The 21,633-nt window shown below is 61.7% G+C and overlaps 1 protein-coding gene across 2 annotated transcripts; it reads left to right on the top strand.

The window, feature by feature from the left end:
* The first annotated feature begins 4,463 nt into the window (after positions 1 to 4,463).
* On the top strand, positions 4,464 to 10,236 carry VTN (vitronectin). 2 transcript variants are annotated; one of them, XR_012648112.1, is made up of 7 exons: positions 4,464 to 4,977; positions 6,385 to 6,771; positions 7,105 to 7,244; positions 7,483 to 7,639; positions 8,579 to 8,731; positions 9,683 to 9,859; positions 10,052 to 10,174. XR_012648112.1 is itself a non-coding variant. In XM_075013683.1 (7 exons), the coding sequence occupies exons 1-7, from the start codon at positions 4,731 to 4,733 to the stop codon at positions 10,147 to 10,149; spliced, it is 1,461 nt and encodes a 486-aa protein (XP_074869784.1). In that variant the 5' UTR covers positions 4,472 to 4,730; the 3' UTR covers positions 10,150 to 10,236. The 2 variants fall into 2 exon arrangements, 1 of the variants encoding a protein (XP_074869784.1); XM_075013683.1 differs by lacking the exon at positions 9,683 to 9,859 and adding an exon at positions 9,404 to 9,682 and having other exon boundaries at positions 4,472 to 4,977; positions 10,052 to 10,236.
* The last annotated feature ends 11,397 nt before the right edge of the window (positions 10,237 to 21,633 follow it).

Here is a 21,633-nt window from a genome sequence, read left to right as displayed (position 1 = left end):
CCCCCTTGCTGCCCTCATGCTCCACCCCGCAGCTGGGGGGATGGGGCAAGTAGATTTTGTGGGGGCTTCCCAGTCTCGGGGGGGCCAAACTAAGGGGTTCAGTTCATGGGAGGGGGCTGCTGGGGAGCAGGTTGGGGTCTGGGCAAGAGGTAAGGTCCACACAGGAGTTGGGGGGTTCAGGGGCTGGGGGGCATAAGGTGCAGGCCAGGGTGGGATGTAAGATGCAAGAGTGGGCTGGGGGGGTCCTGCTGGGAAGGGGGTGCAGGGTCTGTGGGAGCACACAGGTTGTGGCTGGGGTCTGGGCAGGAGGGAGACATCGGTGCCTACCTGATGCAGCTTGGGGGGAGGGGCACATGGCTTTGTGTGCTGCAGGGATACCCCCCTGCCATGTGTCCAGTAGCAGTGATTTGGCCAATAAGAGCAACGTGGGTCAGGGCCTGCAACACATTGGGCCACTTCCTCCCCCGCCAGGCAGAGCCACGGAACAGATCCAGCCCCAGCTCACCTGTTGGGCCTGTGAGACTCAGGGCTGCCCCCCAGTGTGGGGAGCCAGGGCTGGTGCTCAGTGCCCCCATCCCATGTGGTGGAGTTCCAGCCTCAGTGCCCCCTGCATGGCTGAAGAACCAGCACCACCTTGCAGCCTGGGGGAAGAGGGGAGCACCAAGCCTGGCAGGCTGGATTTAGCCCAGGGGCTGACTGTGCCCTGCCTGGACATAGGGAGATAATTTGCCTTTATGGCTGAACTAACAATCAGTGGCAGCCCTTGTTCATAGCAGCCTGCCTTCCCCCCGCCCCTCCCTCCTTCCTCTGTCTCTGGAGACCGGCGCCTACTGACTGCCCCATACAGGGGCTGGGAGAAAGCTCATCTCTGGCTGCCAGCCTGCAGCAGAGGTGACCGGGTGAGAAATAAACATGCCTCCTGCAGGGGCAGCTAGCAGAGCACAGACTGGCTTCCCCTGCCAGGCCAAGCTGTAGCCAGACATGAACCCCCCACTTGGCCTTTTCTTCCTCTCCCCCGCACTGGGAGAGACAGAGAGAGAAACAAGCAGGGGAGACAGGTAGCCTCTGATGTCCTGGGAACGCAGCTGTGCTGTCTCGCCCAGCCTCTCTGCTATACACAAAAACCAGACAGTGGATGGGCTAGCTAATGGCCACCCTTCTGGCTGATCTCGGTAATTGACACGCCTTGATCACTTCCCCAGGAAGAAGGGGGAACCCCCGCCCATCACCTCCAAAGGTGCCCAATTGTCCACAATTCACAGGTGCGAATGGAGCCTTGCACCTTCCCTGGGAAACCTGGGGTTCAAACATAGTCCTCCCAATTGGCCACTTGAGACCAGGAAGAAGCGCACGTGACAAAAGGAGTATAAAGGGGTTTGGCAACCAACCCCCCTTTGAGTTTCAATCATCTACACCTGCTGGCCAGGTCTGGAATTAACTCCTGAGACTGGGGACGCCTGGTTCGTATCTACTTCTTCCCGAGGGATTGAGAGAAAGATTCTGGGTCACACCGGATCTAGGAGGCAGGGGTAAGAATTACACCTGTATTACACTTCTTTCCTATAGGAATTGAGGGAAAGACTCTGGTTCCACCAGGTCTAAGAGGCAGGGGTGAAAATCACACCTGCAACTTGCCTGTCTTGTGTACACATTACTTGTATTAGTTTAAGCTAGCAAGTTTGTCTAAAACTTTTCTTAAGTTAAATTGTGTCGTTTCCCCTTTAAGAACCACGAGTACTAACTTGTACTTTAATCACTTGTCTTAGTTAAATTGTTTTCATCTTTGTATAAATAAAAAGTAACTGTTAAAGCCTCTCTAAGTGTAATTTTCCTCTTGCTGCTGTACCCGAACTAAACACAAACCAAAGAACCCAGCCTGCCCTGGCTGCTTAGCGTAGCTGCTGGTGTGGCATCACCCCCTTTGCCCCACCAGACCCTTAGCTGGCACCTGGGCATTGGCTGACAAAAGCCCAGCAGCTTCCCTCACACAGGTGACATTACTGGATTTTTAAATTGAATATTGAAGCCATTTCTGTTGCCATTGTACATAATTGGCACCAAACCTTGTGCCAGATGACCCACGTGAGATGTCTAATGAAAGCTGGTAATGCCCTGAATCTGTTTGTTACTTGCATGTCTGTGCCATGTGTGTACGTCAAGTTATAGATACTGGCGTTATGCCTAAACTAGAAATGTTCTTGAGCTAAGGGTAGACGACAGGAAGTGTGGTCACCTTCCTAGCCAGGATGATGGACTAAACAACAAAGGTTCAGATCTTAATTCCACATGCTGTGGAAATGGACTGGGGCTTGCCAGCTAACTCAGCAACAAATGGCAGTGTGCCACAACAGCCCACCAGGTCAGGTGGGCCTTGCATGGCCTACAGGAGGAGAAAGTTTTCTCTCAACAGGGCAAACTGTAAGATGGCCCTGGCAGTGACCATCTTGGCTCTCCAGTCTCCATGAATTAAGTCTGTGTAAACTGGGATTCCACCTCTTATGGGGGGTGCTTTCAGAGACTTGCAAGAAATCAGCATATAACATCACTGGCCTGTATCAATAGCTTTAGCTGATGTATGTAATATATCACTTTAACAATTTTTCTCTCACACCCTGTTCTTTTTTTCTTTCTTTCTTTCTTTCCGTTTCTTAATAAACTTTTAGATTTTAGAGTCTAAAGGATTGGCCCAGTGTGCTGTTTTGTGTAAGATCCAAGTATATATTGACCTGGGAATGTGGCTAGTCCCTTTGGGGCCTGGAAGAATCTGTGGGGATTTGGTGAAATAAGTTTTAGTGACCTCTCACCTGAGTAAAGGGGGCTTGTAGTCTGGGCATTTGAAGTAGCTGGAGAATCTGTGGGTTTGCTTGTATGGCTTCTGACAGGCCAGTGGGACTGACAGAAGTACTTTTGTGGCTGGTTTGATTTGCCTTAGTGAGAAAGAAATCACAGCCTGGGCTGTAAGGGGCCCAGTGTTGAGCACTATAGCCTGGGCTGATTCCCTCAGCTGTGCCCAGAACCCCCGTCCTCTATAACTCGTTAACGATGGCAGTGCGCAGCTGGAGCCAGGGCACGCCCCCACCCCTCCACGGGCAGAGCAGCTGGCAGAGCCCCCTTAGCAGTGTGTGCAGCCTGAGCACTGATGGCCCTTGGCCCTGAGCGGTTCTGCTCCTTGCCCTGGTGGCTGGGAGTTATCAGGAACCCAGCAGTGGAGCCAAGTTTATGTTAATTAGTAACACCAGGCTGTGCTGGCCAGGGAAGGCTGGGAGCAGAGTACATGGCACTTTGTGTACCCAGTGAGCAGGCGAGTGCAGAGAACATGTGCAAGGGGCCCCCAGCTCCTGCCCCCCACTGTGGGGTGCCGGGTTGTCTCCGGCCCTGCAGCTGCTGATACCCGGGTGCCAGCTTTACTCGCTGTCAAGCACAGCCATCCCGGCACCTCTGGGAGGCACGTGCCCGCTTGGCCAGCCCCAGGGGGGCACATGGTGTGAGTCAGGTCCAACGAAGGGTGACACCCGCCCTGCTGCGTCCCTGCCGCAGGGCTGCATGGGGCCCGTTCCCACAGCTCCGCTGCAGCAGTGCGGGCCGGCGAGTTCCCAGTGGGAAATGCCAGCTCAGAGGCTCGCGTGGCCGTCACCGCGGGCGCTGGGCTAGGAGTCTCCGTCACACGTGTGACTTCACGGCAGCGATGGGCTGGAACAGCGGAGGGTATGTTAACCCCCCTCAGCTGGGGTGTTCGGGCTTTGTGCATGGGGCTGGCTGGCTCTGGCTGGTGCTGCAGCCTGGCATACAGCTCAGCTGGATGGGCTGGCGGGCCTCTTGGGCCTCCGACTTGGACTGTCTGATGAGGCCTCTCCTTGCCCGCCTGCCGGCCCAGCTGGCATAGAAGCAAGGGAGCCGCTCACTAGCCAGTGCTGGTGGTGGGACGTCTCCCAGGCCCATGCCCGCCCGTGAGTTTCACACCTGGCTCTAGCATTGGCACTGCCCCTAGCTGTGTGCACCCCAGTTTAGTTCATCCCTGCAATAGCCAGTCCCTGCAGGGCTTCAGCTCCCACCCCAGCCTCCTGGGGTGAGGCTGGGAGGTCAGTCACCCCACGCTCTGCTGACCTGACCTTCCACTATTTGCTTTCTCCCTGCGGAGGGGCAGGCTGAGCAAACAGGCAGTGCCTGCGACAGCGGCTGCAGTCCAGCCCCAGCAGCAGCCTCAGCCTGCTCTCCCCACCGGAGGCCATGAAGCTGCTGCTCCCTGCGCTGCTGCTGGGTTTGCTCTGCTTGGCTTTAGCAGCGGAAGGTGAGGCTCCGCTCGCCCCTCGGCTGCGCTCCCCCTGGCAGCCCCTTCCTGGAATTCCCTGCACTGGCTTGCAGTCGGCTGGCGAGCACACAAGCGGGTCTGATGGGTGCAGGGGGTAGGGGGCCTCCAGCTGGGCCAGGGGCCCAGGAAAAAGCAGCAGGCAAGTGCCCCAGGAGCCTTCTCAGCATCTGGCTGGGGTGGCCTGGTCTGCGGCTGGGAGCTCTAAGGGAGCAGCCAGACCTCTCACCTGGCAGGTCTGCATCTGGCACACCGGGCAGCATGAGCAGCTGGCCCCTCGCAGCTCCAGCTGAGGCTGGAGTTTTAGGAGTGGCACAGCAGGGAGAGGTGGGAACAAGGGCCCAGACAAGCAAGACCTGGGGCCGGGCACGGGGCTGGCCTGCCGCAGGAATGAGCTGCCTGCTGCCCTGGTGACAGGCTGACAATGGCTACAGCCCTTTGCGCCAGCAGCCAGCCAGCTCTGGTGATGGGGGAGGGGGTGCTGGCACCTGCCCCAGGCTGCGGCTCACTCGCCATGTGGCAAGTTGCTGGTGCCAACTGCTCCCTTCCAGAGTCCTGCGTTGGCCACTGCGAGGATGGCTTTGACGCCGAGCGGAAGTGCCAGTGTGATGCCCTCTGCACCTACTACCAGAGCTGCTGCAGTGACTACAGCGCCGTCTGCGGACAAAAAGGTACACTCATCCCCCTCAGCAGGGAGCAGGCACAAGCCAGCAGGGCCCTTGTGCCTGGCTGGGAGCCACAGGGTGCCACTGCCCAAGGGGCAGGTTGGTGTGAGGAGCCAGCTTTGCTGGTGGCCATGTGCTGGGGTCAGCAGTAACAGCCAGGGAGTTTCTGGGGCACAACTGAGAGCCAGTCCTGGGCAAATTGCTTAAAACCTGGCAGCTCACAGCCCGGTGGGGGGTCCCCTTCTTGGTGAGGCGAACCAAGCCAGCCAGTAACGTGCCTCTGCTGCCCTCTGGCCGGCCAGAAGCCGCACAAGCAAACCCACAGACCCTCCAGCTGCCCCTAGTGCCCACACCAGCAGCCCTGCTCCTCAGGGGAGGGGTACAAAAGCCCCACACGTTCCTCCAGCCCCCGGGGAGCAGCCACACCCCCAGGTAACTGAGAGCTTACCCAAAGCAGCACGCTGGGCCCAGCCTTCAGGATCTAACAGCTCTAGTGTTCCTAATCAGCAGAGAGAGAAAAATGGTTGAAGTGGTTAAATGACACAACCAGTCACGGCTGGTGATGCAGGCTACAGCCGGTGGTACCAGCTGCTGTTCAGAAAGCCTCTGACAATGCCTCCTCTGAGGGACGGACCCCCAGTCCATCCAGGCTTCGCTCTGGCAGACACGTTCTGGCAGACTGCTCCCAAGGTGGCGGCTGAGCGCCGTGGTCTCAGGCTGGCCAGTGCCAGAGGTGCTGTGCGGGCCCCGCCCCCCCGCTTTGTGGTGTAGGCGATGGAGCATCACCTGTCCGTCCCCTGCTGGGGCCCTCTTCCCTTGGCCCATTCCCAGATGACTCGTCTTGGGTAAATTCCTAAGCTGGGGATTCGAAGTCTGTGTCTGATTGGCCAGTCTTTGCGGCTGGGGCGGGGGATGACCACAGCTACCGTTAGGATGCCAGCTCTAACACAGGGCCAGCGTCACGCTGGGGCATGTAAGCAGCAGAAACCCATTCAGGGGGTTCATTCGGCAGCTCACCTGGCCCACTTGCACTTGCACGAGGTTTGGCGCAAACTCAGTGGAGTAGGTGCAGAAACAGCTTCGCAGCTCCTGTAAAACTCCAGTAACGTCACAAGGTTCTTGTGGGTCCGGCCAGCACCGTGTGTGGGTGCCTTGCTGAACCCCGGCAGCAGTGGCTGGGGGGCCGTTCCATTGGGGCAGGCTGAGGCTGAGCCCCTGTCACTAAGTCCCTTGTGGTTTCCAAGGGGCAGAGAGGCCACAAGATGGGGTTTGGAGGAAGGACTCCTCTGCCCCTCCAGAATAGAACAAGCCTCCTGGCAGCACGTGCCACTTGCCAGGCAGAGCTGGGTGCAGCTCGGGGCTGCAGTGGCTGTTGGCTTCACACACTGAACCTCTCTCTCACTCTGGACCCAGTGACCCGCGGGGACATGTTTGCGTTTCCCGAGGATGAATATGGGGACTACAGCACCAACGCTACCTGGGAGGAAACCACAGAGGGCCTCAGCCCCGGGACTGACTCCCTGGCCACAGCCCAAGAGCAAACCACTGTTACGGCCGTCAATTCGGTCCTGGTGCCAGACACTGGCGCCCCCTCACTGGTCCCCACTGGGCCGGAGGAACTGCAGCCGCCAGGGAAGGAGGAAGAGCTGCAGCCGCTGGGGAGGGAAGAGGAGCTGCAGCCGCCGGGGAAGGAGGAGGAGCTGCAGCTGCTGGAGGTGCAGGAGGAAGAGGAGCTGTGCAGCGGGAAGCCCTTTGACGCGTTCACGGACCTGAAGAACGGTTCTCTCTACGCGTTCCGAGGTGCTGGGCAGGGCTCTGGGCAGGGCTGGGCAGAGCATGGCACAGGGCTGCACAGGCTTCCCCCTCTGGGACGCTTGCCGCTTGCCAGTTCCCAGGGGTGCAGGCCACCAGCCCAGCTGGCACCCACCTGAGTCCTGCACACCCTCAGTCTGGCGGAGCTCTGGTCGTGGGCATTGCGTGGCTGTCCTTGGCTTGGGCATGCAGTGGGGAGCCAGCCTGTCCCAGTGCACGCTCGCGGCAGGGAGACGCGCCTGGGGACAAAGTGAGGGTGGGGGGTGTCATGCTGGGGGGGTGAGAGCTGCCCCCCCAGCTCCCCATCTCCCCCTCACTCAGGGAAATATGTCTATGAACTGGACGAGAAGAGCGTGCGACCCGGCTACCCCAAGCTCATCCAGGACGTCTGGGGCATCGAGGGGCCTGTGGACGCTGCCTTCACACGCATCAACTGCCAGGGCAAGACCTACATCTTCAAGGTGGGGCCGTGGGCACAGGGCCTGACTGCGACCTCCACCGTACTGCCAGGCTGCCCCAGCGGAGGCCCCCGCCAGGCCTGCTGCCCTGGGGAGCGGAGGCGTGTCCCCCGCCTGTGGCCTTTGAGCTGGGCGTGGCAGCGGGGGCTTGCTCTCGGGCAGGGGCCCGGGCTCCTGGCTGGAGTCCTGCTTGCCTGGCGCCTGTGCCCCGCTGACCCTGCCTCCTGGCTGTGTCCCCCAGGGCAGCCAGTACTGGCGCTTTGATGACGGGGCCCTGGACCCTGGCTATCCCCGCAACATCTCAGAGGGTTTCCAGGGCATCCCCGACAACATCGACGCGGCCTTCGCCCTCCCAGCAGACAGCTACCGCGGCAAGGAGAGGGGCTATTTCTTCAAAGGTAAAGGAGCTTCTTTCCCAGCCTGGCCCGAGTACCTGCCTCCAGCCCCTGCCCCGGCTGAGCACCCCTCCCAGGGCCCTCCTCACCCATATGCCAAGTATGCTGTGAGATGGGGCACCACTGGGTCTCAAAGTGCACCCACTGGCCAGGGCCGAGCCGCTCTGGGACTCTGCTCCCTTGCGAGAGGCTCTCGTTAACAGAGTCGCTGCCAGAGCTATGAGCAGCAGAACCAGTGAAGGGGCCATGCGCGTGGTGACGAGCCCGGTTCACAGGCGCGGGCCAGCCCTGGGCAGACACAGTCAGTTTCTGAATTACTGTCAGTTGACAGGTCCCCAGGTTAAAACTTGCTTTAAAATATGTCATTACCCTGTTGCTGCAGATCATAAAATAACATCTCTGAACCCCCCTGCACCTCGGCTGCCTTTGGGCATAGGGACCCCAGTGTACCAGTACTGCGTAGGGCCCCAGGAATCCTGGGGATGCCCTTGAACCCTCCCCTCCCCAGTGCCCTGGGCATGGTGCCCACTGTCCGGGCCTAGGGACACATACCCCAGCGGTGGGGTGAACGGGGAGGGCTCAGACTCTAACCGCGCCTTGGCCTGTAGCCGGCGGTGTCTGGGCTGCTTGCTGTGCTCTGCCGCGCTCAGCCTTTCCTGCCAGCCCTGCATCTCACGCCTCCCCAGCCAGCCCTGGGGTGCTACTAACCCATCAACACTGGGCACAGTGACCAGCACTGGCTACGCTAGGGAGACCTGCATGCTGGGCTCAGGCCCCTCCCTCATCCTGCCGGCTAGACCCAGGCTCGGGCCGCCCCGTCTGCCCTAGCCAGCAGGGTGAGGCGGCTGTGCATTGGGCCCAGCCCCCGGTAGTGTCTCTCCCAGCTGGGAGCCCCAGGGATGGCAGCCTCCCAGCCTGACCAGCCCCGCGTCTCCTTCCCAGGCAAGTATTACTGGGCATACGACTTTGCCAACCAGCCCAGCCAGCCGGAGTGCGAGCTGTCCTCCCCCTCGCTGGTGTTTGACCACTACGCACTCATGCAGGACAACAGCTGGGAGGACATCTTCCAGCTGCTCTTTGAGAGCAGCAGGCACAGTGAGCAGGGCGCTGGGGCTGGGCGGAGCAGTGGGGCGAGGCGGGGAACCAGAGGCCTGGCTGTGGGAGGTGCGAGGGCTTTGGAGGTGGGGCCATGCACAGCGGAGGTGCTGAAGATGGGCAGGTCAGCTGGTAAATGGGACAGGCCAGCTGAGGACCCTGATCCTCAGGGGGCCCAGCTCCACCTGACACATGCAAGAGGCCAAGTTCTCGGGTGCAGGGCCCCGGAAGGGTGTGCTGGCAGCCAGCCCCAGGCGGAGCTGCCCGGCACTCCACAGCCCATGTCCCCGCTGCACCTGTCCTCTTCCCCTGCAGGCGCTGCTCCCATGGGCTGCACCCAGGCCCAGGGGCTCCTTGTTTTAGCTGGAGCCTGGGGTTGGGCGAGGGCAGCTGAAAGCTGGGGAGGAGGAGAACCAGGCTGGGTGTGATGCCCCGCCCCCCCCGGAGGGCTGGGTCCTGCAACCATGTCTCCCTCCCCTGCTGGTTTATTGCCCTATCTCAGGGGCTGGGGTGGCTCTGCCCCCCACTTTGCCTGGGCTAGAGACCCTGAGGCCCCTCTCCTTGCTGCCTCCCTGCTGGGCAAGGCAGTACCAGCGCTGGGACCCACGTGTCAGGCGGCAGGGAGGCCAGGCCTCATGCCCTCCTGCCCCCCACCCTGTGCTGCTCTGCTAGGTGGGCCCAGGGGGCCATGGTACATCAGCAGAGACTGGAGGGGGGTGCCGAGTCACCTGGATGCTGCCATGGCGGGCAGGATCTACGTGCCCTCAAGGGCTAGTGGCTGGGCTCGACGGAGGAAATCCCGCCGGCACCGCAAGCGGTACAGGAGCCGGCGGCCGGCAGCTCCCAGCTTCTGGGACTGGCTGCAGGAGGAGTCCACCTCCGCAGACAAGGACTGGCTGCTGGGGGGCTCCCAGTGCCAGCCCATCCAGAGCGTCTACTTCTTCGTGGCAGGTGGGTCCCAGCAGCACCAACTCCCCGGCGTGTGCCAGCGTCACCAGCCGGCGTGGCTCAGCTTTGCCATATAGCCACTTTGGCCCCTGGGCCTGCTCTCTGCCTGGCCGGACCCAGCACGGTGGGCTGACGCGCGGAGAGGTGCCACGTGCCGGAGGGAGCAGGCGGGACTTGGGGGTGAGGAGCTCCTCACAGAGGGGCAGGCTGGGCTGCAGGGCCTGGGCTCAGGCCAAAGCCTTGGGCAGGGCTGGCTCTAGGCTGGCAGGGCCATTCTGCTCCTGCTGCGGCTGAGGGTGAGGTGAGCAGAGCCCTGGGCTGCTCCCAGGCCCTGTTCCCTGGGTTCTGACGGGCCCCCCTTCTCTCCTGCAGACAAGTACTATCGCCTCAACTTGCACAGCAGGCGTGTGGACTGGGTGCGCCCTCGCTACCCCCGGCCCATCGCCCAGTACTGGCTGGGCTGCCCCTGAGCGCAGAGGAGAGCCCAAGCACCGGGCTGCTGGCGTCCCGCCCAGCCGCCACTGCTGGGGCTTTGGCTAAAGGCAAATAAACCGAGAACTCGGTGTCAGCTGGAGCGTGTCTGTCGGGGCCACAGGGCAGCAGCTTTTGCGTGGCCGCACCTCAGCAAGGTCCCACCAGCCTCTCTGGCACCTGCAGGGCCCTGTGTCCCGGCCGTGCCCATGACGGGGGGCATTCGCCACAGCACTGAAGGGGAGAATGGATCCCTTGGTCCCCAGGCATGTGCTCGGGGTCGGTCCCGGGTGCAGCCACAGCCCTGGGCTGGAGTACTGGGGCTGTTCCTGCAGAGTGCAGCACTGGCTGCTGCCAACCGGGGATGGGGGCCATCAGTGCCAGCACTCCCCAGGCCCATCCCGGCCTGGCTGCAAGGGGGGTCAGGGAACCAGGGCTGGGCCCCCGCCCCGGGCCCCCCCAACCCACAGGTCCCTCAGCCTGGCTTGCACAACGCTTGCTGGGAAAGGCTCCCTGTACCTGCACCCGGCGCCAGGGCCGCCCCTGGGCTGGCTCCAGCTCCCCCAGGAAGCCTGGTTCTGCGCCCTTGGGTGTGGGGGCCGCAGGGCCGGGGCTGTGTCTCCCCGGAGCAGCTGGGTACCAGTGCAGAGCTCGTGCAACAGCATCCCTGGTGCACCCTGCAGCCCCTGGCCCCCCACCCTGCAGCTCGGTGGAGCCTGCACGGCTCATGCATGTGGGATCTACAGCAAAGCCGGCCACGGTTACCCCGGTGGTTACCAACTGTGATTGACCCACTGCCTGGGGGTTTCACCACATGACAATCTTTGGGTCCTGGATACTCCAGGACAATCCTGGAGGGTTGGCAACGTCCTATGCTGCTTCCCGTCCTGGCCTTCCAGGGATTGTATCCCTGCCCAGCCCCCACTGACACTCACCGTGTCCCACCCAGCAGCCAGGGAGCCAGAGAAGGCGGCTTGGGCCTGGGCTGACCTGGGCCTGGGCTGACCTGGGCCCTCCCGTGGGGATCCCTGCCTGGCCCCCGGGAACCTGCACCTGCTCTGGGCAATGACCACCTTGTGGGGCAGCAGCTCCATCAGCAGCTGGAAGGACAAGCAGAGCCCATCAGCTGAAGGCAGCCCTGGCTTGCTCCAGTCAGGCCTTGGGGCGGGGGCACCCCTCTGTGCTGGCAGGGCAGGAGGCAGCCAGACCCTGGGGCGGGGGTACCCCTCTGTGCTGGCAGGGCAGGAGGCAGCCAGGCCCTGGGGTGGGGGTACCCCTGTGTGCTGGCAGGGCAGGAGACAGCCAGGCACTGGGGCAGGGGTACCTGTGTGTGCTGGCAGGGCGGGAGGCAGCCTGGAACTGGGGCGGGGGTACCCATGTGCGCTGGCAGGGAGGGAGGGGAGAGGCAGAGCCGGGTGCTGGGGCGGGGGTACCCCTGTGCGCTGGCAGGGAGGGAGGCAGCCTGGCACTGGGGCCCTGCCGCTGAGGAGGGGTCACTGTCTGTGGGAGGGTGACCCACCAGAGCAGACCGGTCGTATGTGGGGGTCCAGCCAGTGGAGTGCCCAATGTATGCACACGGCTGGGGCACCAGGGTCTGGCGGGACCCAGGAGCAGGTGGCTGCCAGCCCCGGCAGGCAGATGCAGCATCAGCCAGCTTCCCCTGAGCGGGCCCAGCCCCAGCCATGTGCTCCGCACCCGGGCAAGCCCGACCAGAGGGGCAGGACTCCCATGGTGGACGCAGCCTGGGGCCAACAGGCAGCCAGCAGGACGGGGCGGACCACTGTGCTTGGGGCATGTCCCACACGCCCCACACGCCCCACACGGCAGACTCACCTGGCTGCACTGGGCCATGCCTGGGGTAGGGCGGGGGGGCAAGGGGCTGGGGGGAGTGTAGGGGAGCTCTGTGTCCAGCCTCAGCTGCTGAGGGCTGCAAGGGGCTCCCGCGGCCTGGAACATGGAGGCGAGAGGAGCAGCACCAGCCATCACCACACGTGTGAGTAGCTGGGACAGCCCAGCCCTGGGCCCGGAGAAGGCCTGCAGGGAGCGCGGGATGCTGGGAGTCGCCAGGGCCCCGGCAGCACAGTGGCCGGCCTCAGTCACCGGGGGGTGGAGAAACTGCCTGCAGGAGCTTCTGCAGCACCCACGAGAGGCTCCCACACACAGCTCTTCTGGCAGCCAGTGCGCGGTGAGTGCTCCCCTCGCACGCCCAGTGCCCCACGGCACACCCAGGACTTCTCACATGCCCCGTGCCCCACGGCGCACCCAGGACTTCTCACATGCCCAGTGTCCCACGGTGCACACACTGCTTCTCACACGCCCAGTGCCCCACGGCACACCCAGGACTTCTCGCACACCCAGTGCCCCACGGCACACCAGGGCTTCTCTCATGCCCAGTGCCCCACGGCACACCCAGGACTTCTCGCACACCCAGTGCCCCACGGCACACCCAGGGCTTCTCTCATGCCCCGTGCCCCACGGCACACCCAGGACTTCTCTCATGCCCCGTGCCCCACGGCACACCAGGGCTTCTCACATGCCCCGTGCCCCACGGTGCACACACTGCTTCTCGCACGCCCAGTGCCCCACGGCACACCAGGGCTTCTCTCATGCCCAGTGTCCCATGGCTCGCCCAGCCCTTCTCCCATGCCCCCCGCAGCATCAGAAGAGCTCCCCCACGCACCCAGCGCTCCTCTGCGCCCGCCGAGTGCGCTCGTTGCAGCCGCCGCCTCCCCAGTGCCAGCCCAGCCCTGCGCTGTCCGCTCGCCGGGCACTCGGAACCGCTGCCCGGCCCGGCCCGGCCCTGCCGCGGAAGAAGCGGGGCTCCGGCCCAGCGCAGCCAGGAGACCCGGCAGCTGAGCTGGGAGCGCAGGGGGAGGGGGGTCCCCGGCCCTGCCCCGCCCGCGGGCAGAGGCGACTCGCCCAGCAGGGAGAACAGGAGGTTATCAGGCGACAGGGACACGGCGCAGAACAGACGGGTCAGCACAGGGACCAGCAGCTGTCAGCACCATCCACCCTGGGGAGAGGGGCCCAGAGGGGTCGCCGAGCCGGGCCCTGGTCCCCTCCCTCTCGAGCCAGCCCAGACTGCCCCGCTCCCAGCCCAGCTCCCATTCGCACCAGCCAGGCCCCTCCTCTCGCCTGTGTCCCGCTCCCGGGGGCGGAAGGGGGCACCCGCTGCCTGGGTTGCGAAGCGCCCGCAGGGCCTGGCCGAGGTGTGAGAAGCCACCACAGGACACGCGGCTGCTGCGCCCAGGGAAACTGAGGCACCGCCTGGGTTCGTGCAGGCCAGCGGGGGCCGCAGCCCGGCCGGGCAGGGCAGGAAACGCTCCCAGCCCCGGCCCGGCTCCCGGGCACGAGGCGATCGGAGCCGCCTCGGCCGCGCTGGGCGGTGCCAGCCCCGGGGGCCGCGGGCGGGGAGCGGAGCCGAGCCGGGGATAAAGGGGCCGGGAGCGCCGCGCCGCAGGAGGGGCCGGACCCGGGGCCGGGGCAGGATGAGCGGGACGGGCCCGCGCCGCTTCTTCCCCGACGGGGAGTCCGGCCGCTGCCCCCCGCCCGCCCGCGGGCTCCGCGGCGCAGGTGGGTGCCGGGCAGTGGCGGCGGCCGGCGAGTCTCCCGGGGCGCAGGGCCCGGCCCAGAGGGGGCCGTGGGCAGGGCTGGGGCTGCGGCGGCTCCGGGGTGCGGGGGGCTCGGCGGCGGGGAGCGGAGCCGGTTGCGGGGGACTCCGCGGCAGGAGACAGGTTGCAGGGGCGGGCAGGGCAGGGGCCAGTTGCGGGGGACAGGGGCCGAGTTGTGGGGGCGGGCAGGGCGGGGCTGGTTGTGGGAGGCTCTGGGGCGTGGGCTGGTTGTGGGGGGCGGGCAGGGTGGGGGCCGGTTGCGGGGCACAGGGGCTGAGTTGTGGGGGCGGGCAGGGCGGGGCTGGTTGCAGGGGCTCCGGGGTGGGGGTCGGTTGCCGGTTGCAGGGGGCGGGCAGGGTGGGGCTGGTTGTGGGGTCAGGCAGGGTGGGGGCCAGTTGTGGGGGGCTCAGGCGGGAGACAGGTTGCAGGGGTGGACAGGGCAGAGCTGGTTGCAGGGGACTGCAGGGTGGGGGCCGGTTTTGGGGGGCACGCAGGGCAGGGGCTGGTTGTGGGCGCCCCGCAGGTGGCTGAGCTCTCCCCGTGCCCTGCCACAGGGGACGGCCCAGCGGGGCCCAGGAGGAGGAAGCGCACCACGTTCAGCCGGTCGCAGCTGAGCCAGCTGGAGCGGGTCTTTGTCGCACTGCCCTACCCGGACATCAGCACCCGCGAGCGCCTGGCCGAGCTCACCCGCCTGCCCGAGGCCAAGATCCAGGTGAGCCGGGTGCAGCTGCCCTGGGCTGCTAGTGGGCAGGGCTGGGCAGCAGAGACCCTCATGGCCCTTCTCTCCCCAGGTCTGGTTCCAGAACCGCCGGGCCCGGAGGATGAAGAGCCGGAAGCTAGAGCAGCCAGGCTGCCCCAGGGATCCAGGCAGCTGCCCCCCACCAGCCCCAGCAGGCGCCCTCCGGCCCCAGCGTCCAGGGCCCAGAGGCCAGCAGGTGCCAGGCGGCTCCTTCCAGCTGTGCCCAGGCCAAGCACTGCCCTGCCTGGCCTCTGCCTTCCCCCAACAGCTCCAGGGGGAGGACAGCTGCCAGCCCTCCTGCAGCCAGGGTGGAGCCCAGCGGCCTCTGCCCAGCCCTGGCCAGGCTGGGGTGCTGGGAGTAGAGCCCAGGGCCAGTGAGCGGCTCCCCTGCTGGGATGTGTTCCCTGCCCAGACCTCCCTAGGCTGCATCTCTGACCTCATCTACAATGCTGCCATCGTCACCAACCTGGGGGAGCCCTAGCCTGACCTGCAGGGGCAGAGGTGAGGGCTGCAGGTGGGGTGGGGGGACAGACTTCCTGCCTGGCACATGGATCCTCCCCCCCAGTTGGTACTGAGCAGCAGCACCAAGAGTCTGTGCTGGACAAAGCTTTGGCTCTGCAGTGCCAGCTGGGAGGGAATGCACTGCTCCAGGACAGGGGGAAACCCAGCGGGGGCAGACTGCTGAGGGAGGAGCAGTTGGCACGCCTGTGAGTGCGGTCAGCTCACACCCCCAGGCCATGTGACCACCAGGAGCCGAGCAAACGCTGGCCGGACTCGCTGTGGGGCCTGGCACTCTGGGCTGCTGGAGGTCATGGCAGGTGGCCCCTGCCTGGGGTGGTCCCTGGCTGGGTTAACGTGGAGGGCGACTCTGCTCTCAGGGTGTGCTGCAGGCTGACCTCTGAGTCTGGGGTGTCTGTGTGCTTGCAAAGCAATTCCGTGACAGTAATAAAGGAGGGTCTTGCCCCTGCCCTGCTTAGTGCTGGACTTGTCATTAGATTGGATGTATTATTGCCCTGACTCCTTAAGATATGTGCAATACCATCCAATACCCTAAAAGCAGGGCTGTGCAGCAGCCTGGGCCTGCATATCACAATCAGCCCTAATACCAACTAATCTTTCAAAAAATACCTTAATCTCAGGCAGTATTTGCAAATGATTGTGGCCAGGCCCCGCCACAGACTCATCGACATGAGCTAATCCCAGCATCGTGTCTGACTGCCAGGGTACAAAATAGATTGGCACATATCAGAAATATTAAAGTGTGTTTTTAACCATGGGCTTAGCAGACATCAGAACATTAATCAATGTTGTTAGCCCCTGGCACGCTGCCACCTGCTAGCCGCTCCCTGTCCAAGCGGGCCTGCTGGTAGCTGCAGTGGCAGGGGGAAAGCCCACAGCATTAGGGAGACCAGGTCAAGGTTCTGGCCACCTCCCTCAGCAGGGAAATGCTAGATTCCCCAGAATCAGCAGCCACTCTAGCCTGTGGAGGAGGCTTCCCCTTCAGCCCCCAAGGCTGCAGCCCTGGAAGCAGCAGAAGTTCCCTGGGTGGGAGCCCCTTCTCTCTGCCTGCCAGTAATTGCAGAGGGGAGCAGCCACCAGCATCCTGGACACGCTCTTTCCTGCTAGCGATGGCTGCAGGGCCCTGCGGTGTTTGGTCCCTGGCCCCGGGGCAGGAGGTTCTGCCATCTCTTCCCATGGCTGCTGGCCTGCTCAGCAGCTGGGATCCTGGAACAGCTTTTTGGCAGCTGAGTCCAGGCCCAGAAATGATTTACCCCAGGCCCTGCCACCAAAAGGAGGTTGCCAGCCCAGTTCGAGAGGCAGCACAGAGGGGACTGTGGCACAGCAGCCCCCAAGAGGCTGGTCAGCTGTGCCTCGTGCTAGGTGCACTGCTAAGCCCCAAAGGCAAGTCTTCAAAAGCCAGGAATCAGTGCTCACCCTGCACACTGGAGGGAGGGAGGGAGGGGGTCTCTGCCATCTGGTTTGATGGTAGCCTGGCAGCGCTCGGGTCACATTTTCAAGCTTTGCACCCAGGGAGCCTAGACATTCCACCTGGCTTTGTTTCAAAGGAAAGCTGTGACTCTCCCTACTCGCAGGACTCCAGGAGCCCTTCTGCAGAGCAGGCGTGTTGCAAGCTGCTCCACCTGAAAACAGTGGTTGGTTGGGTCTCTCCTGCAGCAGGGCATGGGATCACTGCTCTCTGGTGCCAAGCAGGGAGCTGTAGTTCTTACTGGGCTTGTGGTGTTTGCACTGCTGCGGGGATACTGAACCTGGGACGCTCAGCTTGGCAGCAAAGCACTAGTTCCTGCGCTGTTGAAGTTGATGGGAATGACCCGGTGCCCTGAGAAATAAGGCAAGTGATTTTCAGGTATTTTCATCTACGCGACACCTTGTCTGTGCTGAGCTGGCATCTTACATGGGTGTCACATGCCAGTTCCTGGAGAGATGCCTTTCAAAAGCTCATTTTGCAACTTGAAGACTGCCAAAGCCACATGCTCTGACACTGGAACCAGCCCCTCAGAATGGACTCACTCAGCACCCTGCCCTGCCGCCTTTCCCACAGAATCACCCACCATGGCCAGCCACTGCCCAAGCACAGCGACGCAGATGTTTGGGGGTGGGAAGAGAGTGTGAGGGAGGGGAACAGCCACAGAGCTGCACTTCCCGCTCTAGCTGCTTTTAAAGGTACAGGAATAAGCCCCCAAAGGGTCACCTGAAAGAAAAGCCAAGTCCCCGTGTGCCACAGTGGGTCTGTGACAGGGTGACCGGGGTCAGCGTTTGGCTCACTCCTGGGACTGTTCTTTGCTAAACATCATGGGCGTCTGGGACTTGCCAGCCAGGGAATACAGGGCCTGTGGGCTGCCTACAGAGCAAGCTGGGTATAAAAAGACTCCTTTCCCTCGGTCTGGGAGAGGGCAGGGAGGCCATGAGGAGTTGCTGTTATGTTCTCAGCCAAGGTGGTGACCAGGGCAGGGTGAGGGCAGGTTAGCTTCAGCTCAGCTCACTTCTCCTCTTGCTGGGGGGGAGGGAGGGCAGGACTTACGCTCCTGGACAGGAGCTGAGCAAGGGGCCCTTGCAGAGCCTGTGTAAGGCATGGTGAATTACTGGGGAGGTTCGACCAGCCCCCTAGAAGGAGCCGTGTAGTTCAGGCAATCTGTCCGGTGGATTGTCTCTGAAGACTCTAGGAGAGGGGACAGTGTGATTCAGCAAGGCACCCAGTGGAGAAACTGAGGCACAGGCTGACTCAGGTGGTGGCAAGGTAAGTATACCTCTGTGGTGGGCCAGATGGAACCAGGATGGTCTCACCCTGAAGCCAGGAACTACTTCCAGTGAACTCCACCAATGACGGTGCAAGAAGCTTGGCGGGGGTCTTACGTAGACCAGTGCAAGCAGGAGCTCAGTCCACCATGAGATCCAGTACCCTGCTGCAGTCATGCTGCCGCTGGCTGGGGAGCTGCACAGAAGCAGGCCACACCTGCCTTGGGCTGATCTGAAGTGAGTGGACTGGGGGAGGATCCCAGCAGCTGGGAGCACCTACAACCCCACCAATCAGAGGGATGCAAACAGCTGCAAACACAGTGCTACAGTCGACTCAGAGGCCGCATTTACAATGCCAGCATTTGCTGCTTTGCTGGGCAGGGCGGACACCCCTGGACCTGAGATTCATGGAGATTTCCTATTTGCTGGTGGTTGTGCCTGGTTATAGTGACTCATCTGGCTCCCTACTGTGAGGGTGGGAGGGGATGAAAAGCCAGGAAGCAGCTAGTCGCTGTCCTTGGGGGATGTGCTGCATTAGCCATCCTCCACTGCCAGGAAGGGGGTCTGAAGAGAGCCCTCAGGCCTGCAGAGGTGGGGGCAGCTCAGAGATTGCAAGGGACCATTGTGATCATGAAGGCTGACCCCTGCATAGCACAGGCCAGAGCCCCACAAGAACTCGTAGGGCGGAACAGTTGGAAGAACATCCAGTCTGGAGCACTGGAGGTTTGGCTGGGTGCACCGGATGGTCCCGGCGTGGCTGCGAGCTGCTGATGTGACATGACCACAAAAAGGCTTAGTCAGTCCTAGGAGTTATCAGGTGAGGCATTTCCAGTACCGACTGGGACAAGGTATTGCCATAATACAAGCCACTGGTGCAACCTCATCTGGAATGCCGTGTGCTGTTCTGGTCTCCCGTGCTGAAGAGAGAGGCTGTGAGACTGGAGCAGGTGCAGAGGACTACTGAGCTGATCAGGAGAATGAAACCCTTCTTGAGGAGGGGCGGCTCAAGAGGCTTGACTGGTTTAGTCTGGGCACACACAGGCCGGGGGAGACGTGATCACTCTGTTTCAGTACAAGGCTGAGGGAGGCAGGGAGTTCGGTGTGAATGGGAGCACAAGCGTTCAAGAACATAAACTGGCCACCAGCAAGATGAGGCTTGAAATCAGACCAAGATTTCTAGCACCAGAGAAATGAAGTTGTGGAGCAGCCTCCCAATGGGAGCGGTGGGAGAACACCTACATGGTACTTTTCCCTAGGGGATGCCTGATGGGACTGCCCACAATGCCACATGACCCAGCTACGCCTGCCAGGTGCAGACATGCCCACTGGCCAGAGATGCCATACTCCGTGGGGAAGCTCCCAGTTACCATGGAGAGTTCTTTCCCTGGTGTCTTGCTGTCATGTTCAGGGTCAAACTGATCATGGTGTTTGAGTGGGAAGGAATTTGCACCCAGGTCAGTTTAGCAGAGGCCCTGGGGTTCCTCTGCTGTATCCCATCATAGCATCCCTGCTATAAACTCACCAAGCTCAGCTTTGTATGGGGCCCAGGTCACTTGCTGGTTTGAACTAGTGGTGGGGGGACCACAGTCCATGGCAAACAACGGTAACCTTATGGAGGGGAAGTATACGGGCAGCTGGGTCAATGCCTTTGTTCCCCAGGGAGTGAGGCTCACCCGGGATCAGCCTGCAGCACCAGCAGCAGGCTAATCCAGCACCTGGAGTTAACCAACCACCTGCAACCAATTAAAGCCCATGGAACCCCTTTAAAGGCTTCCCTCAGGTAAGGAGGGGGAGGGAGAAAGGGGATGGACCAGGAAGGAACTGCAGCAGTGCCCCTAGGAGAGGAAAGGACTTTGCTGGAGCAGCCAGGAGAAGGTACTAGGGAAAGTAGCCCAGGGAGGAGGCTATTGCACTTTGGGCTGAGGGAAACAGCTCCTTCAGCAGAAGCAGCAGCTATGGAGGGTCCCTGGGCTGGAACATGGATTGAGTGGGAAGGGCTAGGGTTCCCCCCAGACCACTGCACACTCTGGGACAGCTTAGAGGGAGGGGGAGATGACCCAACAGCCATGGGGGATGGTCCCTCTTCATGACTGTGGGGTGATAGGAGGGGCTCTGGGCTGTGCCCCTCCTCTGGGAAAAGTGGGAGGTAGTGCAAAAGGGGTGTGGTGAGCCTCTGAGGCAATTCTCTAAGTGCCACCAAGCACAGAGCCCCCAGGGAGCTGCTCAGGGCTGTCACACTGTAGTAAATGGTGGAGTCTCTACTGTGGCATTTTTAGTGTGACTGGAGGGTGTCAGTAACTTGGGGTCTGTCTTGGGGCAGGTGGACACCCTGTCACATACAGGTCAGACAAGAGGCTCACAATAGTTCCTCTGCTCTTAATGGCTGGGCCTAACTTGTTCCCATGGCTAGTTACTCTCACAGCTGAAAAACCTACACCTTATTTCCAGCCTGGAGTTGTCTCTTCAGCTTCCAGTCCTTGGGTGTTTCTGGAGAGCCATTATTATACAGTTGTTCCCTGTTGATGGTAATCAAGTCACCTTGACTTTGCCAAGCAGGCTAGATGGAGCTCTTGGGAGTCTGTTACCGTAAGGCAGGATTTCTAGCCCTTCAGTCATCTGTGTTGCTCTCCTCTGACCCCTCGGCAATCTATAAAGAACCTCCTCCAATGGTGAGCATCACAACAGGCCACAGGATTCCAGCAGCAGTTACACCACTGCCCCGGGGGAATAAAATACCCTCTCGCCTACACCTGCTAGTACAACACTGGGAGCAGAGTACCCATGGCTCCCAAACCCTTTGCAGAGTGTGATGGGGTTCAGGGGTCCCCATGCACTGCACCCCATCCACAGGCAGGAGTGACTCTCACTCAGCAGGTAGAATAGGAAGTTTATTAGGTGACAGATGCCCAGTTTTCTTACAGAAGAGTCGGTACAGCAGTCGGAGACAGTCATTCCAACCCGTCCGGGGGAGAGGAGCCCGAGGGGTGCCCCTCTGGGGTGTAGCTTCCCCCGTCACCAGGCTGTCTCCTTCCAGCTCCCTCTCCCCTCCAGCTTCTAACTGCAGCCCCCGATTCAAACCTGGCTCGCCTCCTCCCTCCTCTTTGTTCAGGGCAGAGGTGTTACCTGCCAGCCCAGGTTATGGCCCCAGGGTCATCCTTAGCTGCTGAGAGCTGCTCTGCTTGTCTCACATGCATCCAGCCTGAGTCTCACATATGCACTCCTCCCACTCCATCACAGAGTCACTATGGTCCTGTAGGTGTGGACCAGTCTAGTTCCACATGTGCCACTTACATTTAGCCACATTAAAACGCTGTTTGCTTGTGCTCCAAACAACTTTAATCTGTCAGTGACTTTTCTTCATTACTTACCACTCCCCCTGTGACGGAGGGGTTTCATCCACACCAGTAAGGGGCTGTGCCTCTGCCTGCCCTGTGATGCAGGGGCATCTGCGATTTGCAGCTCTGCTTCAGAGCTCTGATGCGAGCATCATGTTCAGAGCACAGGGGCCTTCTCTGAGCTCCCAGGAGCCTGGTCGATCCTCACAGAGCAACACCAACAGCCCCTGTTTTAAGTTGCCCCAAAACAGTCTCCGTGCAAGATGGGCCCCTCTCAGCAGAGCGTCCCCTGGAGAAGCTAGCTGCCTCCAGAGAGACAAAGTGCATTCCAGGCCAGTGGCTCTGCTGAAGAACCACGCTTGACTTCCATGGCTGACACTGGCAGGGTTTTGTGGTATCACAAGGACAATGTTGCTGACAAAGAAGGCAGGCGTAAGGGAGAAGACAGGTAAGTTACATTGTAAAATGTACTTCCTAGTGACTAAAACTTAACTTCAGCAAGGGAAAATCTAAGCAGGTGTTTCATCAGTCACTTCCCTGACT

The sequence above is a fragment of the Carettochelys insculpta genome, chromosome 19 (genome assembly GCF_033958435.1).
Source record: "Carettochelys insculpta isolate YL-2023 chromosome 19, ASM3395843v1, whole genome shotgun sequence".
NCBI classification, from domain to species: Eukaryota; Metazoa; Chordata; order Testudines; family Carettochelyidae; genus Carettochelys; species Carettochelys insculpta.
The sequence above is the reverse complement of the archived record's forward strand: the minus strand, read 5'-3'. Positions and strand labels throughout refer to the sequence as shown.